Source organism: Oncorhynchus kisutch, linkage group LG15 (genome assembly GCF_002021735.2).
Source record: "Oncorhynchus kisutch isolate 150728-3 linkage group LG15, Okis_V2, whole genome shotgun sequence".
NCBI classification, from domain to species: Eukaryota; Metazoa; Chordata; class Actinopteri; order Salmoniformes; family Salmonidae; genus Oncorhynchus; species Oncorhynchus kisutch.
The window spans coordinates 89,341,205-89,364,348 of NC_034188.2; the positions used below are offsets into that span (position 1 = coordinate 89,341,205).

The 23,144-nt window shown below is 42.5% G+C and overlaps 1 protein-coding gene across 3 annotated transcripts in view; it reads left to right on the top strand.

Annotated features, from left to right (window-relative positions):
- Positions 1-6,188: 6,188 nt before the first annotated feature.
- Positions 6,189-23,144, top strand: part of cadm2b (cell adhesion molecule 2b) — a 459,638-nt gene continuing 442,682 nt past the window's right edge. For all 3 annotated transcript variants that reach the window (XM_031791269.1, XM_031791270.1, XM_031791271.1), the window contains exon 1: positions 6,189-6,588. In XM_031791269.1, coding sequence (XP_031647129.1) covers positions 6,528-6,588 — 61 coding nt within the window. In that variant the 5' untranslated portion in view covers positions 6,189-6,527. The remainder of the gene's footprint in view (positions 6,589-23,144) is intronic.

The window sequence follows — 23,144 nt, forward strand, 5'->3', positions numbered from 1 at the left end:
TGTCTCATTGAACCCTTATGTGTTGATGCTAAAGTGGGTCTGATTGAACCCTGATGTGTTGATGCTAAAAAGTGTCTCATTGAACCCTTATGTGTTGATGCTAAAGTGGGTCTGATTGAATCCTAATGTTTTGATGCTAAAGTGGGTCTCACTGAACCCTGATGTTTTGATGCTAAAAAGTGTCTCATTGAACCCTTATGTGTTGATGCTAAAGTGGGTCTGATTGAATCCTAATGTTTTGATGCTAAAGTGGGTCTCACTGATCCCTAATGTTTTGATGCTAAAGTGGGTCTCACTGATCCCTAATGTTTTGATGCTAAAGTGGGTCTCACTGATCCCTAATGTTTTGATGCTAAAGTGGGTCTCACTGAACCCTAATGTTTTGATGCTAAAGTGGGTCTCACTGATCCCTAATGTTTTGATGCTAAAGTGGGTCTCACTGATCCCTAATGTTTTGATGCTAAAGTGGGTCTCACTGAACCCTGATGTTTTGATGCTAAAGTGGGTCTCACTGATCCCTAATGTTTTGATGCTAAAGTGGGTCTCACTGAACCCTGATGTTTTGATGCTAAAGTGGGTCTCACTGATCCCTGATGTTTTGATGCTAAAGTGGGTCTCACTGATCCCTAATGTTTTGATGCTAAAGTGGGTCTCACTGATCCCTAATATTTTTTACACTAAAGGGGGTCTCATAGAACCCTTGTGTTTTGATGCTACAGTGGGTCTGATTGAACCCTGATGTGTTGATGCTAAAAAGTGTCTCATTGAACCCTTATATGTTGATGCTAAAGTGGGTCTGATTGAATCCTAATGTTTTGATGCTAAGGTGGGTCTGATTGAACCCTGATGTGTTGATGCTAAAAAGTGGGTCTCACTGATCCCTAATGTTTTGATGCTAAAGTGGGTCTCACTGAACCCTAATGTTTTGATGCTAAAGTGGGTCTCACTGATCCCTAATGTTTTGATGCTAAAGTGGGTCTCACTGATCCCTAATGTTTTGATGCTAAAGTGGGTCTCACTGAACCCTGATGTTTTGATGCTAAAGTGGGTCTCACTGATCCCTAATGTTTTGATGCTAAAGTGGGTCTCACTGAACCCTGATGTTTTGATGCTAAAGTGGGTCTCACTGATCCCTGATGTTTTGATGCTAAAGTGGGTCTCACTGATCCCTAATGTTTTGATGCTAAAGTGGGTCTCACTGATCCCTGATGTTTTGATGCTAAAGTGGGTCTCACTGATCCCTAATGTTTTGATGCTAAAGTGGGTCTCACTGATCCCTAATGTTTTGATGCTAAAGTGCGTTTCAATGAACCCTGATGTGTTGTGTTTGATGCTAAAGCGGTGCCTGTAGTTAAGTAGCTAATGAGAACATCATATTACGTTGGACTGCAGTTACTAATGGCTCGTAGAGAAATCCACTGTCGGCAAGACTTCAAACATTACAGGGAAAATATCCTTTGTTGCTGCTGATGGACTGCCAGAACACCTACTGTAATCATACTGCTCCACAGCTGATATTAACATCATCATAATTCATTACAGACAAAACAGTTTAGCTAAACCAACAACAGACCAAGATCCCCTAGGTACTTTTGTATGGTGGTAGTCTAAAACACCACTCAGTACAACAGCGGTCCTCAAAACCGTGTTGTTTAATCAGGTTTAGTATTGAAATTAAAGAAATATCTGGAGCAGATGGGTCATGGTACATATTTCAAATTGATATAATGTAATAATAAAATGTTACTGGAAGCCAGAGGGAAAAGATCAACATAAAGAGTTATAACCAAGTATTCATCCTGAATGGCACCCTATTCTCCACATAGATCTATGGTTTCTGGTTAAAAGTAGTGCACTATGCAGGGGGGGGGGGGGGGGGCTGCCATTTTGGGATGAAGCTTGTCACACATCCTTTTGAAGTCAGAGGGTACACAGCCAGTGGTCAGGGATGAGTTGATGAGGAGACGGATTCCAGAGATGGTTTGGTGAAGGGAGGAGGCGATGGGGTCGAGTGTGTCAGGTTGTCGAGCGACCGGAACTCACTAGTTGCAGGATTTCATCTGGAGAGAGCGGGGGGAGAAAAGAGGTCAAGGGGTAGGGTAGATCTGCATCTGTGTGGGTCCAGTGGACTCAATAGGCTGAGTGAATGAGGAGCGGATGTGGTCAACCTTCTTTTCCAAGTCAATGACAGTCTTCCGCAGAGATGGAGGAGAGGAAGATGATTAAGGAGGGATGAGAAGGTGGACAATATTTTCCTAGGGTTAGAGGCAGAAGCTTGAAATTTAGAGTGATAGAAAGTGGCTTTATTAACAATGGATTCAGTACTAACCGAAAAACAAGAACTGTCGAATATTACAACATTTTTAGTAACTCTGAGAGTCCTAACACGTTACAAACAAGGAAACGAGTAGCTGTTTGGTCGATGTCCATTCAGCACCACTGCTACATTGTCAAAATAGAAAGCCTCCAACATATAATGATTGTGTAACGAAAGCGTGCAAATTAGTGCACTTTAACCCGAGATCTGGTGTTTTAGAGGGTGTTTGAATGTAAACTCAATGTACGGGTTATGATACAAAGAAATGTTTTTACAACAGAATAGAAGTACTCTAAAATACCCAGAGTGGGTCTTCAATCTGAATATTGATGTTTTTTTTAAAGAGAGTATTGTGTCAGTGCATGTAAAAGACAGCAAACAAAAATTAACAAATTGCAGACTGACTCTCCTACAATCATATGGGTAAGACCTGTTAATTATTTAAAATAAACCTAAATATTGATGATGAGTTGCCTGTGAAGTGGAATTCGAGCTACATGGTTTATTTTAGACAGATTAGAAACAGCGTGAGATGGAGAAGGAGTGAACGGCTATGAAAAGCCAACTGACATTTACTCCTGGAGGTGCTGACCTGTTGCACCCTCGACAACTACTGTGATTATTATCATTTGACCCTGCTGGTCATCTATGAACATTTGAACAACTTGGTCATGTTCTGTTATAATCTCCACCTGGCACAGCCAGAAGAGGACTGGCCACCCCACATAGCCTGGTTCCTCTCTAGGTTTCTTCCTAGGTTTTGGCCTTTCTAGAGAGTTTTTCCTAGCTACCGTGCTTCTACACCTGCATTGCTTGCTGTTTGGGGTTTTAGGCTGGGTTTCTGTACAGCACTTTGAGATATCAGCTGATGTACGAAGGGCTTTATAAATACATTTGATTTGATTTGATTTGAAAGTGGGACCGATGGAAGTGGAAATTGAACCACTGACTTCTGGTGCAGTAAGCTGGTACATTTAATTGGAATTGCATTGGACATTTGACACACTTAATCACATAGCCACAATGTAAAAATCAATTCTGGGGTGAAAAACTAATACATGTACAGCTGAAGTCGGAAGTTTACGTACACCTTCGCCAAATACATTTAAACTCAGTTTTCCACAATTCCTGACATTTAATCCTAGTAATAATTCCCTGTCTTAGGTCAGTTAGGATCACCAATTTATTTTAAGAATGTTAAATGTCAGAAAAATAGTAGAGAGAATCATTTATTTCAGCTTGCATTTCTTTTATCATATTCCCAGTGGGTCAGAAGTTTACAAACACTCAATTAGTATTTGGTAGCATTGCCTTTAAATTGTTTAACTTGGGTCAAACGTTTCAGGTAGCCTTCCACAAGCTTCCCACAATAAGTTGGGTGAATTTTGGCCCATTCCTTCTGACAGAGCTGGTATAACTGAGTCAGGTTTGTAGGCCTCCTTGCTCGCACACGCTTTTTCAGTTCTGCCCACAAATGTTCTATAGGATTGAGGTCAGGGCTTTGTGATGGCCACTCCAATACCTTGACGTCGTTGTCCTTAAAAGCCATTTAGCCAAAACTCTGGAAGTATGCTTGGGGTCATTGTCCATTTGGAAGACCCATTTGCGACCAAGCTTTAACTTCCTGACTGATGTCTTGAGATGTTGCTTCAAAATATCCACATAATCTTCCTTCCTCGTGATGTCATATATTTTGTGAAGTGCACCAGTCCTTCCTGCAGCAAAGCACCCACACAACATGATGTTGCCACCCCCGTGCTTCACGGTTGGGATGGTGTTCTTCGGCTTGCAAGCCACCCCCTTTTTCCTCCAAACATAATGATGGTCATTATGGCCAAACAGTTCTATTTTTGTTTCATCAGACCAGAGGACATTTCTACAAAAAGCACAATCTTTGTCCCCATGTGCAGTTGCAAACCATAGTCTGGCTTTTTATGGCGGTTTTGGAGCAGTGGCTTCTTCCTTGATGAGCTGCCTTTCAGGTTATGTCAATATAGGATTCGTTTTACTTTGGATATAGATACTTTTGTACCTGTTTCCTCCAGCATCTTCACAAGGTCCTTTGCTGATGTTCTGGGATTGATTTGCACTTTTCGTACCTAGGAGACAGAACGCAACTCCTTACTGAGCGGTATGACAGCTGAGGTCTTGGCTGATTTCTTTTGATTTTCCCATGATGTCAAGAAAAGAGGCACTGGTTTGAAGGTAGGCCTTGAATTACATCCACAGGTACACCTCCAATTGACTCAAATTATGTCAATTAGCCTATCAGAAGCTTCTAAAGCCATGACATAATTTTCTGGAATGTTCCAAGCTGTTTAAAGGCACAGTCAACTTAGTGTATGTAAACGTTGTGATACAGTGAATTATAAATTAAATAATCTCTCTGTAAACAATTGTTGAGAAAATTACTTGTGTCATGCACAAAGTAGATGTTGTAAACAACTTGACAAAACGGTAGTTTAACAAGAAATTTGTGGAGTGGTTGAAACATGAGTTTTAATGACTCCAAGTGTATGTAAAACTTCCAACTTCAACTGTACTTAATAAAAAAATATATATTTTCAATGATTTGTTAATAAAACATGTAAGAATAAATCCAACATAATATGTTACTCAAAATCGGTCTTTTGTCATGATACCCAAAGCCAGAGAAACCGGAGTTATTGAACTCATTGGAGGTCTGATTCTAAACTCCTTGCGCTTCCTATCTTGACGTATCTGTGTTTTTAGAGGATTATGGGTCATATATATAGAAATATATATATATTTCTATCATTATTTTACACAATGTTGTATGCATGCTTGAAGGAAGAAAAGTGCTCTTCTTTATTAGTAGTAAGTAGCTTGTTATGCCATGAGTTGTAATGATGAACGGATATCAAAACCATCAGACAAAATTCAGTTCAATGATTTAGACGATCCGTTCACCACGTTCAGAACTTTTCATGGTAGAGGCAAATACAGTATCCTGCCACACTTGTTGTATAACCTCTAGTCACTGTCGGTGGTTGGAGCACTGTGCTCAACAATGCCTGCCAAAAATGGTTAAAACTGGCAAATGATCAGATACATAAACCAATATTAACCATTAGAATATTCCAGAAGGAGCGATCTAATTCTTCACTCGACAGGAGGTGAAACACCATCATAGCGTTTAGAAGCTATAGAGAGAGAGAGAAAGCTTATTTAATTCGGTACAAAACAGAACACGAAACACCAAATGAGTGTTTTGAACCTTTTTGAGGTAGGTCTCCCAGTCCCTGGCAAGGTGTTACACAACACATGATTAACTGGTGTTACAACACACTATGTCGCCTTTCAAAACATCTCAGGATGATGTGTTTCAATACTCCAGTCAAGTTATTCTTTCGTCTCCTTTTGCGTTGGCGTATAATCAGTTGCCACTAGTTTTTTTATATATATATTTTTTTTACAAAGCACTTCATTTTAACAGTGTACTAACTAAACCTGCCAGGGACTGCAGCCTATACTACTAACTGAACAGAATAACTGTAGAATGTTACATTATAGAGCCTCTAACAGTCCTAACACATTACAAACAAGATAACGACGAGCTGTTTGGTCGTTGTCCATTCAGCACCACCTCGTGCTGAACCAGCGAGGCACTCAATGTACATTATACTAACCGAACCGAATAACTGTATAATATTACAACATGTGTAGAGTCTAAAACAGGCATACACCACACATTAGAAACAGCCCCGGGTAATGATTGTGAGAATTTGACCGTGCTGCCGGAGCTCCCTAGAGTAATGTCTGGGTGTTTGCCATTGGTGAAGCGTCTTTATCAGTTAGAGAGGCGTGGGCGGGACTCTGCGCACTCGCTCGTTCTGCATCTCGACAGAAAGGTAATAAGCTGCACTTTCTCTGCGCGAGGAGAGAAGCATCTCTCGTTCTCTCTCTCTCTCTCTCTACAGTCCCGGTGGTACCGTGTAAAGGCACACTCTAACTAACGGCAATAGGCTACTGCTACAGCCCGAGGATCTGCCCGAGTACAAAGGGAGTTGACTTACTTTGCATTGACAGCAGAACTGAGTTCCGTTCCTACGTAGACTAAGGAGCCTATGAGATTCTTCTCAGGTTTCAGACTGCAAGCGCACCTGGATAAACCCGAGAGCTTCTCCAGTCGAAAACAGAAGACAACGTGAGGCCAGCGTAGTTTGCTGCTGAAGGAAGCGTTAAGAATATGATTCTCCAACGGCACTTGGTGTTCCTCCTGTATAGCTTCTGTGGAATCGCCTCGAAAGGTAGGCTGGCTAAACGCTGGAAACATACATATGTTTAGTAGCCTAGGTTATCCTATAGCTCTGTAGTCTACATCTAAACCCGGGCGTGGTGAAGATACTTCATGAGGTGTAAGAGTAATAGTCTCCCTCACGTCTTGCTCAAGTGTGTCGAAGTCATGAAGATATGTCATTTCTGTTTTGAGAATGGGTCAGTTTTGTCGCTTGAGTGTTTTGGGACGTAGGATTGCGCTGTCGATGGTGAGGGAACATGGTGATGGTACAGCGCAGTAGTAAAGTTCTGCGGAAAAATGCGAATACCTGTATTCTTCATCACGGAATGATCTTCGTGATACAATGGTGGTGGTGGTGGTGGTGGTGGTAGGCATAAGTTACGATACACCAACTTGGATGGCATCCCATGTCTTTTGCGTGCACGGCAAGGAACAGCTAGATTTCAACGTGTAGCACACAGTAGGCTACTTAACAGGTTATGGGGTGTGTTAAGGTCAATGTAAAGACATTGGGTTGTAACCTATTTTGTGTAAATCAAATTCGGTTATAGATATTTAATACACTCAATAAGCGTATAATATTGTTATAACATACGGATGTATTATTAATAGATGGCATTTGATACGAATGAGAAATTAGACACTATTAGACGTGATTTTCATCTACGTCTGAAAACATGAATTATGCTACCCAATGGTACAGTAGGCTCACAAGCTGGTGAACTAAATGTGAGATGTTCATTATATAGATGTATATTTTGTGCTGCGGGCGGTGGGGCAGCAGGTTGGCTATATCTCGGGGTCTTGTTTGACTAGAATACACGCGTTTTAATCCTCTGATCTGAGGAGTTATTTTTCAAACACAGGTGGAGGTTATCGGTAACAATTTAAACCATGCTTGTATATTATAGCCTATCATAACTGAAATAAATATTTTGTTTCAGCCACATTTGGAGCTGCGTTAATTGGTAGCCTAAATTAAATGATTAAATGCCATTGTTCATATTTACAAATGTAATATTCAGTAATTAGCTATTCCTTTTATTGCGGCATTTCTGTCCACATTCATAATGTAGCCTACTCACTGTAACTTCAGATAGGAGAGAAACAATGGATGGATGAAGTAGCAGGCAGTATCGTATTTTAGTCACATAAATTCCCCAACTCCCCACGCAGCACGCCCGTCCCGCAGCCACCGCCCTGTGCTGTGCCACTGCGCGTGGGGTGACGCCGATGGAATGAACAAGTCCTCTTTTTCCCGAGGCTCTCTGATGTCGTTTAGTGTATAGGCTATAGTCTAAGCCCTGCAGTGTATAGGGTACACGCCCAGCAGGCTACTATGAGTCACCCTGTGACTGTCATTACAGAAATATATGATGCTGGCTACTGTTTTTTATTTTTTTATTTAAGGGGATTTTTAAGGGGTGGGTATCGCATCAACTTGTTGTATACCTATCTAATTAATGAAATAACTCCTACACAGCAACTCATCCCTGACAGCCTGACTTCAATATCTTTATTATATTATTTTCTATTCTGTTCTGTTCTCTTCTATTCTATTATTTTATATTCTATTCTATTATGCTCTATTCTATTCTCTTCTATTCTATTATGCTCTATTCTATTCTCTTCTATTCTATTATTTAATATTCTATTCTATTATGCTCTACTCTATTCTCTTCTATTCTATTATGCTCTATTCTATTGTATTATGCTCTATTCTATTCTATTCTCTTCTATTCTATTATTTAATATTCTATTCTATTATGCTCTATTCTATTCTCTTCTATTCTATTATGCTCTATTCTCTTCTATTCTATTATGCTCTATTCTATTTGGTTCTATTCTATTCTGTTCTATTCTATTGTATTACATTCTATTCTATTTTAGTCTATTTTATTCTAGTCTATTATATTATGTTCTATTATTAGAATAGAACAGAATAGAATATAATATATTGCAATATAATATAATGGAACAGAATATAATAAGCTATATTCTATTCTATTCTGTTCCATTCTGTTGTATTGTAATATATTCTATTCTGTTCTATTCTATTCTGTTCCATTCTGTTGTATTGTAATATATTCTATTCTGTTCTATTCTATTCTGTTCCATTCTGTTGTATTGTAATATATTCTATTCTGTTCTATTCTATTCTGTTCCATTCTGTTCTATTCTATTCTATTCTGTTCTATATTTCCTATGCTATTCTATTCTTGCCATGACTTTTCTACCTAGATCTTCAGTAGTTCGGTAGTTTGGTAGTTTAGTAGTTTAGTAGTCTTCTGAACTAGCAAAGTTTTATAATGAACTATTTGAGAATGATGTCGAGGCTGATGTCGAGGCTGATGTCGAGGCTGATGTCGAGGCTGATGTCAAGGCTGATGTCAAGGCTGACGTCGAAGGCTGACGTCGAGAATGATGTCAAGGCTGATGTCGAGAATGATGTCAAGGCTGATGTCAAGGCTAATGTCGAGAATGATGTCAAGGCTGATGTCGAGAATGATGTCAAGGCTGATGTCGAGGCTGATGTCGAAGGCTGATGTCGAGGCTGACGTCGAAGGCTGATGTCGAGGCTGATGTAAAGAATGATGTCGAGATTGATGTCGAGGCTGATGTCGAGGCTGACGTCGAGGCTGATGTGCCCTATTCTTTATCTAGTGCACTACCAGAGCCCATTTGGCAGTGCAGACACTGACTGTCATCGGTAGAAAATACCTCAGCAGTGTGTAGATTAATTAACCCCTCCAAGACTCTTTCTGTGCTCCATTACTAAACTTAGTTCTAAACAGACCGGCTGTATTGGTCCATCCATACCATCTCCCTATCTGCCAACATGCCTCTCCAGTACATTCTGAGCCCCCTGTCCGTGTTCCACATTTGTATTTGAATGTATTATGGATCCCCATTAGCCAAGGCAGCAGCTACTCTTCCTGGAGTCCAGCAACATAAGACAGTTAAATACAGTTTAAAATACTACATGACATTACATTTCATGACACCTTTACCCAACACATTCAGTGTGCTCGCTCAGGCCACCACTCCACAATCACATATTTACAATACAACATCCATGTGCCTGTGTGTGTGTCTCTTCACAGTCCCCGCTGTTCCATAAGGTGTATTTTTATGTCTGATTCTACTGCGTACATTGGTTACCTGATGTGGAATAGAGTTCTATGTAGTCATGGCTCTGTATAGTACTCTGCACCACCCATATTCTGTTCTGGATTAAAGGGATTGTGAAGAGACCTCTGGTGGCATGTCTTGTGGAGTATGCATGGGTGTGCTAGTAGTTTAAACAGACACCTCGGTGCATTCAGCATGCCAACACCTCTTACAAAAACAGGTAGTGATGAAGTCAATCTCTCCTCCACTTTCAACCAGGAGAGATTGACATGCATATTATTAATGTTAGCTCTCTGTGTACATCCAAGGGCCAGCTGTGCTGCCCTGTTCTGAGGGCCAGCTGTGCTGCCCTGTTCTGAGCCAATTGTAATTTTCCGAGGTCCCTCTTTGTGGCACCTGACCACACGACTGAACAGTAGTCCAGGTGCAACAAAACTAGAGTCTGTCGGAACTGTCTTGTTGATTGTGCTGTTAAGAAGGTAGAAACTAGGGCCTGTAGGACCTGCCTTGTTGACAGTGTTGTTAAGAAGGTAGAAACTAGGGCCTGTAGGACCTGCCTTGTTGATAGTGTTGTTAAGAAGGTAGAAACTAGGGCCTGTAGGACCTGCCTTGTTGATAGTGTTGTTAAGAAGGTAGAAACTAGGGCCTGTAGGACCTGCCTTGTTGATAGTGCTGTTAAGAAGGTAGAAACTAGGGCCTGTAGGACCTGCCTTGTTGATAGTGCTGTTAAGAAGGTAGAAACTAGGGCCTGTAGGACCTGCCTTGTTGATAGTGCTGTTAAGAAGGTAGAAACTAGGGCCTGTAGGACCTGCCTTGTTGATAGTGCTGTTAAGAAGGTAGAAACTAGGGCCTGTAGGACCTGCCTTGTTGATAGTGTTGTGAATAAGGTAGAAACTAGGGCCTGTAGGACCTGCCTTGTTGATAGTGTTGTTAAGAAGGTAGAAACTAGGGCCTGTAGGACCTGCCTTGTTGATAGTGTTGTTAAGAAGGTAGAAACTAGGGCCTGTAGGACCTGCCTTGTTGACAGTGTTGTTAAGAAGGTAGAAACTAGGGCCTGTAGGACCTGCCTTGTTGATAGTGTTGTTAAGAAGGTAGAAACTAGGGCCTGTAGGACCTGCCTTGTTGATAGTGTTGTTAAGAAGGTAGAAACTAGGGCCTGTAGGACCTGCCTTGTTGATAGTGTTGTTAAGAAGGTAGAAACTAGGGCCTGTAGGACCTGCCTTGTTGATTGTGTTGTTAAGAAGGTAGAAACTAGGACCTGCCTTGTTGATAGTGTTGTTAAGAAGGTAGAAACTAGGGCCTGTAGGACCTGCCTTGTTGATAGTGTTGTTAAGAAGGTAGAAACTAGGACCTGCCTTGTTGATAGTGTTGTTAAGAAGGTAGAAACTAGGGCCTGTAGGACCTGCCTTGTTGATAGTGTTGTTAAGAAGGTAGAAACTAGGACCTGCCTTGTTGATTGTGTTGTTAAGAAGGTAGAAACTAGGACCTGCCTTGTTGATAGTGTTGTTAAGGAAGGTAGAAACTAGGGCCTGTAGGACCTGCCTTGTTGATAGTGTTGTTAAGGAAGGTAGAAACTAGGGCCTGTAGGACCTGCCTTGTTGATAGGGCTGTTAAGAAGGTAGAAACTAGGGCCTGTAGGACCTGCCTTGTTGATAGTGTTGTTAAGAAGGTAGAAACTAGGGCCTGTAGGACCTGCCTTGTTGATAGTGTTGTTAAGAAGGTAGAAACTAGGGCCTGTAGGACCTGCCTTGTTGATAGTGTTGTTAAGAAGGTAGAAACTAGGACCTGCCTTGTTGATTGTGTTGTTAAGAAGGTAGAAACTAGGACCTGCCTTGTTGATAGTGTTGTTAAGGAAGGTAGAAACTAGGGCCTGTAGGACCTGCCTTGTTGATAGCGTTGTTAAGAAGGTAGAAACTAGAGCCTGTAGGACCTGCCTTGTTGATAGTGTTGTTAAGAAGGTAGAAACTAGGGCCTGTAGGACCTGCCTTGTTGATAGTGCTGTTAAGAAGGTAGAAACTAGAGCCTGTAGGACCTGCCTTGTTGATAGTGTTGTGAAGAAGGTAGAGCAGCGCTTTATTATAGACAGACTCCTCCCCATCTTAGCTACTGTTGTATCAATATGTTTTGACCATGACAGTTTACCATCCAGGGTTACTCCAAGCAGTTTAGTCACCTCCTATGGGTCCTGTTTAAAAGTAGGGCCCTATATAAGGAAAGGGTGCCATATAGGCTGTAGTCATTGAGTCTCAAAACCTTCATCGCAAACAGAGTTAAGTCTATACTGTATCAGACAGCCAGGTCACTTCCCCTCATTCTCCTCTCCCAATATAACTCTGTCCAACATTTAGACAGACTCTGAATTTGAAATCCTTTGTATTATACATTATTCCAGTCAGTATGTGGGTTTCTTCTCTGAAAACCTTGAGATAAATACAAATTGGGCCCAGGGGAAAGTGAACCCCAAAACGTCACAGTGCTTTAAGGTGAGGCTGGAGGGAGACGAGGGGAGACGATGGGAGACGAGGGGAGCTGGTGGGGAACTGAGGGGAATACATGGTTGTGTCTCTTGTGGGCTGCGGAAACAGCGACTGAACTGAGCCTCGCTGGTATACTGTTGCAGATAGAGAGAAGCTGAAGGAAGGCAGACAGGGAGGTATGGTAGACAGGAACACACAACCCCCCCAGATCCCCCCCAGACACATAACCCACCCAGTCACACAACCCCCCCCAAACACACAACTCCCCCAGATGCACAACCCCCCCAGACACACAACCCCCCCCAGATCCCCCCAGACACACAACCCCCCCCAGATCCCCCCAGACACACAACCCCCCCAGATCCCCCCCCCCCCCAGATCCCCCCCAGACACACAACCCCCCCCAGACACACAACCCCCCCAGACACACAAACTCACCCCCACCCCTCAGACCTCCCTCCAGCCTCCTCCACAACAACATATATTTGGTATACAATAGATATCATCAACATCACACCAGCCTCTTCTGACAATATACATTGATGGTGTTTTACTGTCGGCCTCACCTCATTAGCTATCAGGTGGACGAGGCGGACATGTCTAGCTACAGTTGAAGTAGGAAGTTTACATACACTTAGATTGGAGTCATTAAAACTAGTTTTTCAACCACTCCACAAATTTCTCGTTAACAAACTATAGTTTTGGCAAGTCGGTTAGGACATCTACTAAGTCATTTTTCCAACAATTGTTTACAGACAGATTATTTCACTTCTAATTCTCTGTATCACAATTCCAGTGGGTCAGAAGTTTACATACACTAAGTTCACTGTGCCTTTAAACAGCTTGGAAAATTCAAGAAAATTATGTAATGGATTTAGAAGCTTCTGATAGGACAATTTACATAATTTGAGTCAATTGGAGGTGTACCTGTGGATGTATTTCAAGGCCTACCTTCAAACTCAGTGCCTCTTTGCTTGACATCATGGGAAAATCAAAAGAAATCAGCCAAGACCCCAGAATTTTTTTGTTGTTGACCTCCACAAGTCTGGCTCATCCTTGGGAGCAGTTTCCAAACGCCTGAAGGTACCATGTTCATATGTACAAACAATAGTATGCAAGTATAAACACCATGGGACCACGCAGCCGTCATCCCGCTCAGGAAGGAGACGCGTTCTGTCTCCTAGAGATGAACGTACTTTGGTGTGAAAAGTGCAAATCAATCCCAGAACAACAGCAAAGGACCTTGTGAAGATGCTAGAGGAAACCGGTACAAAAGTATCTATACCCACAGTAAAACGAGTCCTATATCGACATAACCTGAAAGGCCGCTCAGTAAGGAAGAAGCAACTGCTCCAAAACCGCCATAAAAAAGCCAGACTACGGTTTGCAACTGCACATGGGGACAAAGATCGTACTTTTTGGAGAAATGTCCTCTGGTCTGATGAAACAAAAATAGAACTGTTTGGCCATAATGACCATCATTATGTTTGGAGGAGAAAGGGGGAGGCTTGCAAGCTGAAGAACACCATCCCAACCATGAAGCACGGGGGTGGCAACATCATGTTGTGTGGGTGCTTTGCTGCAGGAGGGACTGGTGCACTTCACAAAATAAATGACATCACGAGGAAGGAAAATTATATGGATATTTTGAAGCATATTTTGAAGCAACATCTCAAGACATCAGTCTTGTTAAGTTAAGCTTGGTCACAAATGGGTCTTCCAAATGGACAATTACCCCAAGCATACTTTCAAAGTTGTGGCAAAATGGCTTAAGGACAACAAAGTCAAGGTATTGGAGTGCCCATCACAAAGCCCTGACCTCAATCTTATAAAAGATTTGTGGGCAGAACTGAAAAAGTGTTTATGAGCAAGGAGGCCTACAAACCTGACTCAGTTACACCAGCTCTGTCAGGAGGAATGGGCCAAAATTCACCCAACATATTGTGGGAAGCTTGTGGAAGGCTACCCAAAACGTTTGACCCAAGTTAAACAATTTAAAGGCAATGCTACCAAATACTAATTGAGTGTTTGTAAACTTCTGACCCACTGGGAATGTGATGAAGGAAATAAAAGCTGAAATAAATTATTCTCTCTACTATTATTTTAGCATTTCATGTTCTTAAAATAAAATGGTGATCCTAAATTCCTAACTTAAATGTCAGGAATTTAATAAAAACTAAGTTTAATGTACTTGGCTAAGGGAGGTATGTAAACTTCCGACTTCAACTGTATGTACAGTATAAGTCCTTGTACAACAACAACCATCAACAACATGTGTAACATTTGACTCGTGTAAGATTCAAAACGGATCATGGTTTGCAGGCTACCAGTGTGCTAGGTTGTATTGTGTTGGTAGAACCTGATGCCTCGCCTTACCAGTGAAGACGATAATGTCTTCGCCAATAGCAGCATTCTGGCACACACACAGACACACAGACACACACACACACACACACACACACACACACACACACACACACACACACACACACACACACACACACACACACACACACACACACACACACACACACACACACACACACACACAGAGAGAGAAACACACAGTGTGTACCACGGCATATCAATAACCCTGTCTGTCTGTCTGTCTGTCTGTCTGTCTGTCTGTCTGTCTGTCTGTCTGTCTGTCTGTCTGTCTGTCTGTCTGTCTGTCTGTCTGTCTGTCTGTCTGTCTGTTTGTTTGTTTGTTTGTCTAACATAACATCCATGTTGAGTGCTCAACCTGGATGTTAGTCTACACGGAGATAGCCCTCCTCATCCTGGATGTTAGTCTACACGGAGACAACACTCCTCATCCTGGATGTTAGTCTACATGGAGACAGGACCCCTCATCCTGGATGTTAGTCTACATGGAGACAGGACCCCTCATCCTGGATGTTAGTCTACATGGAGACAACACTCCTCATCCTGGATGTTAGTCTACATGGAGATAGCCCTCCTCATCCTGGATGTTAGTCTACATGGAGACAGGACCCCTCATCCTGGATGTTAGTCTACATGGAGACAGGACCCCTCATCCTGGATGTTAGTCTACATGGAGAAAGGACCCCTCATCCTGGATGTTAGTCTACACGGAGATAGCCCTCCTCATCCTGGATGTTAGTCTACACGGAGACAACACTCCTCATCCTGGATGTTAGTCTACACGGAGACAACACTCCTCATCCTGGATGTTAGTCTACACGGAGACAGGACCCCTCATCCTGGATGTTAGTCTACACGGAGATAGCCCTCCTCATCCTGGATGTTAGTCTACACGGAGACAACACTCCTCATCCTGGATGTTAGTCTACACGGAGACAACACTCCTCATCCTGGATGTTAGTCTACATGGAGACAGGACCCCTCATCCTGGATGTTAGTCTACACGGAGACAACACTCCTCATCCTGGATGTTAGTCTACATGGAGACAGCCCTCCTCATCCTGGATGTTAGTCTACATGGAGACAGGACCCCTCATCCTGGATGTTAGTCTACATGGAGACAGGACCCCTCATCCTGGATGTTAGTCTACATGGAGACAGGACCCCTCATCCTGTATGTTAGTCTACACGGAGACAACACTCCTCATCCTGGATGTTAGTCTACATGGAGACAGGACCCCTCATCCTGGATGTTAGTCTACACGGAGACAGGACCCCTCATCCTGGATGTTAGTCTACACGGAGACAGCCCTCCTCATCCTGAATGTTAGTCTACACGGAGACAACACTCCTCATCCTGGATGTTAGTCTACATGGAGACAGGACCCCTCATCCTGGATGTTAGTCTACATGGAGACAGGACCCCTCATCCTGGATGTTAGTCTACACGGAGACAACACTCCTCATCCTGGATGTTAGTCTACATGGAGACAGGACCCCTCATCCTGGATGTTAGTCTACACGGAGACAGGACCCCTCATCCTGGATGTTAGTCTACACGGAGACAGCCCTCCTCATCCTGAATGTTAGTCTACACGGAGACAACACTCCTCATCCTGGATGTTAGTCTACATGGAGACAGGACCCCTCATCCTGGATGGCTATAGTTTATTCTTACATGTTCTATGTTTGAGCTGCTTTTGAAAGCAAAAGTCCAATTGAAAACATTATTGGCATTGTGGAATTAGATGTTCATAAGAGCAAGCTAGGACTGATGGTTTTGTTAGCTAAACTAGGAAGTCTGTTGGTTTTGTTACCAAGGCAACTACGGTAGCGATCTCGTAAACGTGCTACCTCCTCCAGTGGATGTCGAACATTTCTACCTGCAAATGAACACATTTTTAGCAGCCAATGTGTTAAATTATAGCCATGGTATATGTAAAAGGGCATAATCAACGAGGGGCTCTATGCGTTCTCTGGAAAATAATGCAAATGCCTGGAAGGTTAGTTCCACTCCGCTTCCACGTTGTTCATTATTTTACATAGAGCGTATAGAGACCCTCGTTGATTATTCCTTACAAGGCCGAGACTTGATTTGATTTGAAAAAGGCCAAATATTTGAACAAGGCCGGTACTTGATTTGATTTGAACAAGTCCAAATACTTGAACAAGGCCAGTACTTGATTCAATTTGATTTGAACAAGGCCAATACTTGAACAAAGCTAGTACTTGAACAAGGCCGGTACTTGATTTGATTTGATTTGAACAAGGCCAGTACTTGAACAAGGCCAGTACTTGATTTGATTTGAACAAGGCCAGTACTTGATTTGATTTGAACAAGGCCAGTACTTGATTTGATTTGAACAAGGCCAGTACTTGAACAAGGCCAGTACTTGATTTGATTTGAACAAGGCCAGTACTTGAACAAGGCCAGTACTTGATTTGATTTGAACAAGGCCAGTACTTGAACAAGGCCAGTACTTGATTTGATTTGAACAAGGCCAGTACTTGATTCAATTTGATTTGAACAACGCTAGTACTTGAACAAGAGATGCCCTATATGAGCCCCCCTGCTGTGATATTATTGACTCTCTTCATTGAGAATCTGCAATGTAGTCTGATGATCCGTAATCCTCTCATGACAAGGAGACAGTCACTGCTTACTGTTATCATTCATAACCATTGTGGCTTAGGGTCTCTGGATGTGTCCCAAATGACAAGCTATGTCCTACTGTATATATGGCACTATTTTTGACCAGTGCAAAATGGGCCCTGGCCAAAAGTAGTACACTTCATAGGGAATAGGGTCCATTTGGGGCACATGGGTGTTGGCACGCTAGAGTGTCTTTTGAAGCTGTCATCAATTATTTTGCAGAGATGTTTAATTTAAAAGGGACATTGTGTTCCTGACTGGTTTTTGATGGTGCTGTATTTTCCTGACTGGTTTTTGATGGTGCTGTGTATTGCTGACTTGTTTTTGATGGTGCTGTGTATTGCTGACTGGTTTTTGATGGTGCTGTATTTTCCTGACTGGTTTTTGATGGTGCTGTGTATTCCTGACTGGTTTTTGATGGTGCTGTGTATTGCTGACTGGTTTTCGATGGTGCTGTGTATTGCTGACTTGTTTTCGATGGTCGTGTATTTTACTGGCTGGTTGTTGATGGTGCTGTATTTTCCTGACTGGTTTTTGATGGTGCTGTGTATTCCTGACTGGTTTTTGATGGTGCTGTATTTTCCTGACTGGTTTTTGATGGTGCTGTGTATTGCTGACTGGTTTTCGATGGTGCTGTGTATTGCTGACTGGTTTTCGATGGTGCTGTATTTTCCTGACTGTTTTTCGATGGTGCTGTGTATGGCTGACTGGTTTTCGATGGTGCTGTGTATTGCTGACTGGTTTTTGATGGTGCTGTGTATGGCTGACTGGTTTTCGATGGTGCTGTGTATTGCTGACTGGTTTTCGATGGTGCTGTGTATTGCTGACTGGTTTTCGATGGTGCTGTGTATTGCTGACTGGTTTTCGATGGTGCTGTGTATTGCTGACTGGTTTTCGATGGTGCTGTGTATTGCTGACTGGTTTTCGATGGTGCTGTATTTTCCTGACTGGTTTTTGATGGTGCTGTGTATTGCTGACTGGTTTTCAATGGTACTGTGTATTGCTGACTGGTTTTCGATGGTGCTGTGTATTGCTGACTGGTTTTCGATGGTGCTGTGTGTTGCTGACTGGTTTTCGATGGTGCTGTATTTTCCTGACTGGTTTTTGATGGTGCTGTGTATTGCTGACTGGTTTTCGATGGTGCTGTGTATTGCTGACTGGTTTTCGATGGTGCTGTATTTGTTGAACGGGCTCAGAGGGTAAACTGTAAGTTGATGTCTTCCGCACAGGGAAACACATTGACGTGGCTGTTCACTTGAAACAATGCTCTCTGATGCTTCGTTCTGGGTTCCTCATTATTATTACGGCTCGGCTAATCTCCCCTTTTTCTGTTTCCCAAATGGCACCAAGACTGGTCAAAAGTAGTGCACTATATAGGGAATAGTATGCAATTTAGGAAGCAGTCATCGATACTTTAGTTACTTTCTGCATTATCGTCTCAGCCATCAATTCCTCTTCTAAAGTTTCATAATGCTATTTCTTGAGCATCGTACAGTTATAGTTTTGTGAAACATCAATAAGATCTCTATCAGGTTGTCAGGGCGGACAAGAATTTGATCTCTGCCTGCATCCCCGTAAGGATCTGGGGAAAAGTCTCTATATATTCAGAGCCCTCAGAAAATATTACTACCCCGTGACTTATTCCTCATCTTGTTGTTGTTGTTGTTGCAGCCTGAATTCAAAATGGATTAAATATTTTTAATTTTTTTTCTCTCACTCATCTACACACAACACCCCATAATGACAAAAGTGAAAACATGTTCTATAGATTTTTAGTTGTGTGCAAATTTATTGAAAATGAAATACAGAAATAATCTAATTTATAATATAATATAATATATATATATATATATAATAATAATGATAATAATAATATTTACGTATTCACACCCCTTTGATCATCATTGAAATGTCACTAAAACTTGATTGTAGTGAACCTGTGGCCAATTCAATGGTTCGGACATGATTTATACAGTATAACAAATATGACTGGCTAGATTATGATAACTGGTCTAATGAAATATTTTATGATAAAGGACATGAATACTGTCAGAACACCTTGGATACGTCCCAAATGGCACCCTATTCCCTATATAGTGCACTACTTTAGACCTGAGCCCTATTCCCTATATAGTCCACTACTTTAGACCAGAGCCCTATTCCCTATATAGTCCACTACTATAGACCAGAGCCCTATTCCCTATATAGTGCACTACTATAGACCAGAGCCCTATTCCCTATATAGTGCACTACTTTAGACCAGAACCGTATTCCCTATATAGTCCACTACTATAGACCAGAGCCCTATTCCCTATATAGTGCCCTACTATAGACCAGAGCCCCTGCACTATGTAGTGAATAGGATGCCATTTGGTACGTGTCCCTACTGTACATGATGATTGTTAAATGTTTTAATTGGCATCTTTAATTTGGTTATATCTTTCACTACAATGACACAGTAAGATTGTTGTCATTGTGAGAATGATTTGCCTAATATAATATCTTATTACTAATTGATCATTTCTAATCATAAATGTTTAATTCAACTTTTAATGTTGGATGTAAAAAACATTTGATTAAGTCTGTTGAAATAAAATTATAGAAATATTCATAGTTTTAGTTTTAGTTATATCAAGTTATATTCTCAGATCTAAAATTTGAATTTGAATTTTTTTCAAACTGTGACCAAAAGTCAAGGGATCTGATGCTTTTAGAGGGCATGTCCCAAATGACACCCTATTTCTTATATACTGCACTACTTTTGACCAGAATCCTATGGCCCCTCTTTAAAAGTAGTGCACTAAATAGGGAATTGGGTGTCGTTTACAATTGAATTCATTGGAGACTTTGGGATTCGTTTTCTGGGTATTGTTGAATTGATTGCATGCAGGAAATGGAAAAACTGAAGCCCTCTTCTAATTGGCTGTAGATATCACCAATCAATGAGCCTAAATTAGACCAGGCTGAATATACAAGTATAGGATTAAACACAGGAAGGACTCCTGTTATCGGTATTTTTGTATTTTGTTATTTTTTTGATTTTACCTTTATTTAACCAGGCAAGTCAGTTAAGAACAAATTCTTATTTTCAATGACGGCCTAGGAACAGTGGGTTAACTGCCTGTTCAGGGGCAGAACGACAGATTTGTACCATGTCAGCTCGGGGGTTTGAACTCGCAACCTTCTGGTTACTAGTCCAATGCTCTAACCACTAGGCTACGCTGCCGCCCCATTTTATGGTGTTGAGTTAAAACACAGGTAAAACACAATCTCAATTGAACTTGCTTTCGACAGTCGTTAAAGACGAGGCTTAAAAATAGCCTTTACAGCTCTACTGTGTCATCTGGTCCAACATTATTCATGTTTCATTCCACCTAAGATGAGACACTACTCTGTTCATGTTAAATAGCTCCTCTGGAAGCTTGGGGTTTGTTGGGGGTTTTGGGGCCTGTGGCTCTGTTGGGGGTTTTGAGCCTGTGGCTCTGTTGGGGGTTTTGGGGCTGTTGGGGGTTTTGAGCCTGTGGCTCTGTTGGGGGTTTTGGGGCTGTTGGGGGTTTTGGGGCCTGTGGCTCTGTTGGGGGTTTTGGGGCTGTTGGGGGTTTTGAGCCTGTGGCTCTGTTGGGGGTTTTGGGGCTGTGGCTCTGTTGGGGGTTTTGGGGCCTGTGGCTCTGTTGGGGGTTTTGACCCTGTGGCTCTGTTGGGGGTTATGGGCCTGTGGCTCTGTTGGGGGTTTTGGGGCTGTGGCTCTGCTGGGGGTTTTGGGCCTGTGGCTCTGTTGGGGGTTATGGGCCTGTGGCTCTGTTGGGGGTTATGGGCCTGTGGCTCTGTTGGGGGTTATGGGCCTGTGGCTCTGTTGGGGGTTTTGGGCCTGTGGCTCTGTTGGGGGTTTTGGGCCTGTGGCTCTGTTGGGGGTTTTGGGCCTGTGGCTCTGCTGAGGGTTTGTGAGCTTCAGTTCTCCTCTCTGCGTATCAGTATTTTGCTCAGACCTGCAAACTGAGGTGATACTTCATTTTCGGGCCGTTTGCAGAATGACCTTTACCAGTGGTTGTTGGCCCGCAGCTCTGTTGAAGTGGGCTGTGTGCCCGGCCACCGAGCAGCACAGCAGACTCTGAATCTCATTTAGCTTGTGTGATGAGCTCTACCTTTTTTCTCCTTTCACTGTGCTCCCTCTCTCCATCTCTCTCTCTCTCTCTCTCTCTCTTCTCTTTCTCTTTCTCTTTCTCTTTCTCTTTCTCTTTCTCTTTCTCCTTCTCTTTCTCTCTCTCTCTCTCTCTCTCTCTCTCTCTCTCTCTCTCTCTCTCTCTCTCTCTCTCTCTCTCTCTCTCTCTTCTCTCTCTCCATCTTTCTCTCTCACTCCATCTCTCTCCCTCTCCCTCTCTCTCTCTCTCTCTCCATCTTTCTCTCTCTCTCCATCCCTCTCTCTCTCTCTATCTCTTTGAGGCAAAGTTAATATTTTCTGTTGAGAAATGACATCTAAATGAAATCTCTATAAGTAGGATCTCTTGGCAGTTTGAAGGTTGTGTACCATCTGAAAAGCCTGTTTGTGTCCTGTCCCTTATCTCGTACACACAGTGATACTCACATCTGATCATATCACTCACAGAAATGATATCTTCTGGAATAATCCTCTCTCTGGTGTAATCTATACTTCTGTTGCCGGTGATTTATACATAAATGATTTAGGGCGGCAGGTAGTCTGAGCGTTGGGCAAGGAAATGTCGCTGGTTCGAATCCGCGAGACAATTAGGTGAAGAAAAAAATATCTGTCGATGAGCAAGACACTCAACCCTAAATTGCTCCTGTGTAAATCTCTCTGGATAAGAACGTCTGCTAAATGGCTATGGGCCCTGGTCAAATATCAATCTGTTCAGATAGTCTATAATACACCAGACAAGGACTACATCCCAAATGGGGCACTATTCCCTACACTATAAAGGGAATAGGATGCCATTGGGAGCGCAGAAAAAATATACACACCTGAATGAAAAGAACAGAAAGAGAACGCCCCCCCCCCTCTCTCTGACAAACAAATTAGACCGGAGAACTTGAATTTTGATCAAGAGAGAGAGAGAGAGAGCAGCTGTAGCACAAAAGCACAAAGTTGACTTGATGCATGTTTATAGCCCATCTATTGATCCGCTCTTTAAGTGGTTCCCACGGGTCTGTAGAACTGACTATAGTCAGTACTCTGAATGCAGCCAGATTTGCAAGGGAAGGTTGTGGGGGGATAAAGAGCTGATGCTCCATGTCCCCATAAAGAGCGATCAGTGGTGAGAACGAGAGCTGAATATTGATAGTGCCAGCCACAGCTACAGCCGTGTATGTGTGTGTGTGTGTGTGTGTGTGTGTGTGTGTGTCTTTCACAGCACACAGCAGCAGATAGCTAAGCACCACAGAGCTAGCACTACTGAAAAAACTGTCCTCAAAGCAGCTAAACCTAGAGGGACAGAGAGAGAGAGAGACAAAAAGACAGAGTCAGAGAGAGAGACCAAGAGATAGACAAAAAGACAGAGTCAGAGAGAGAGACCAAGAGAGAGACAAAAAGACAGAGTCAGAGAGAGAGACCAAGAGATAGACAAAAAGACAGAGACAGAGAGAGAGAGAGAGAGACCAAGAGAGAGAGAGAGAGACAGAGAGAGAGACCAAGAGACAGACAAAAAGACAGAGTCAGAGAGAGAGACCAAGAGAGAGACAAAAAGACAGAGAGAGAGAGAGAGAGAGAGAGAGAGAGAGAGAGAGAGACCAAGAGAGAGAGAGAGAGAGACAGAGAGAGAGAGACCAAGAGAGAGACAAAAAGACAGAGTCAGAGAGAGAGACCAAGAGAGAGACAAAAAGACAGAGACAGAGAGAGAGAGAGAGAGAGAAGACCAAGAGAGAGAGAGAGAGAGACAGAGAGAGAGACAAAGAGAGAGACAAAAA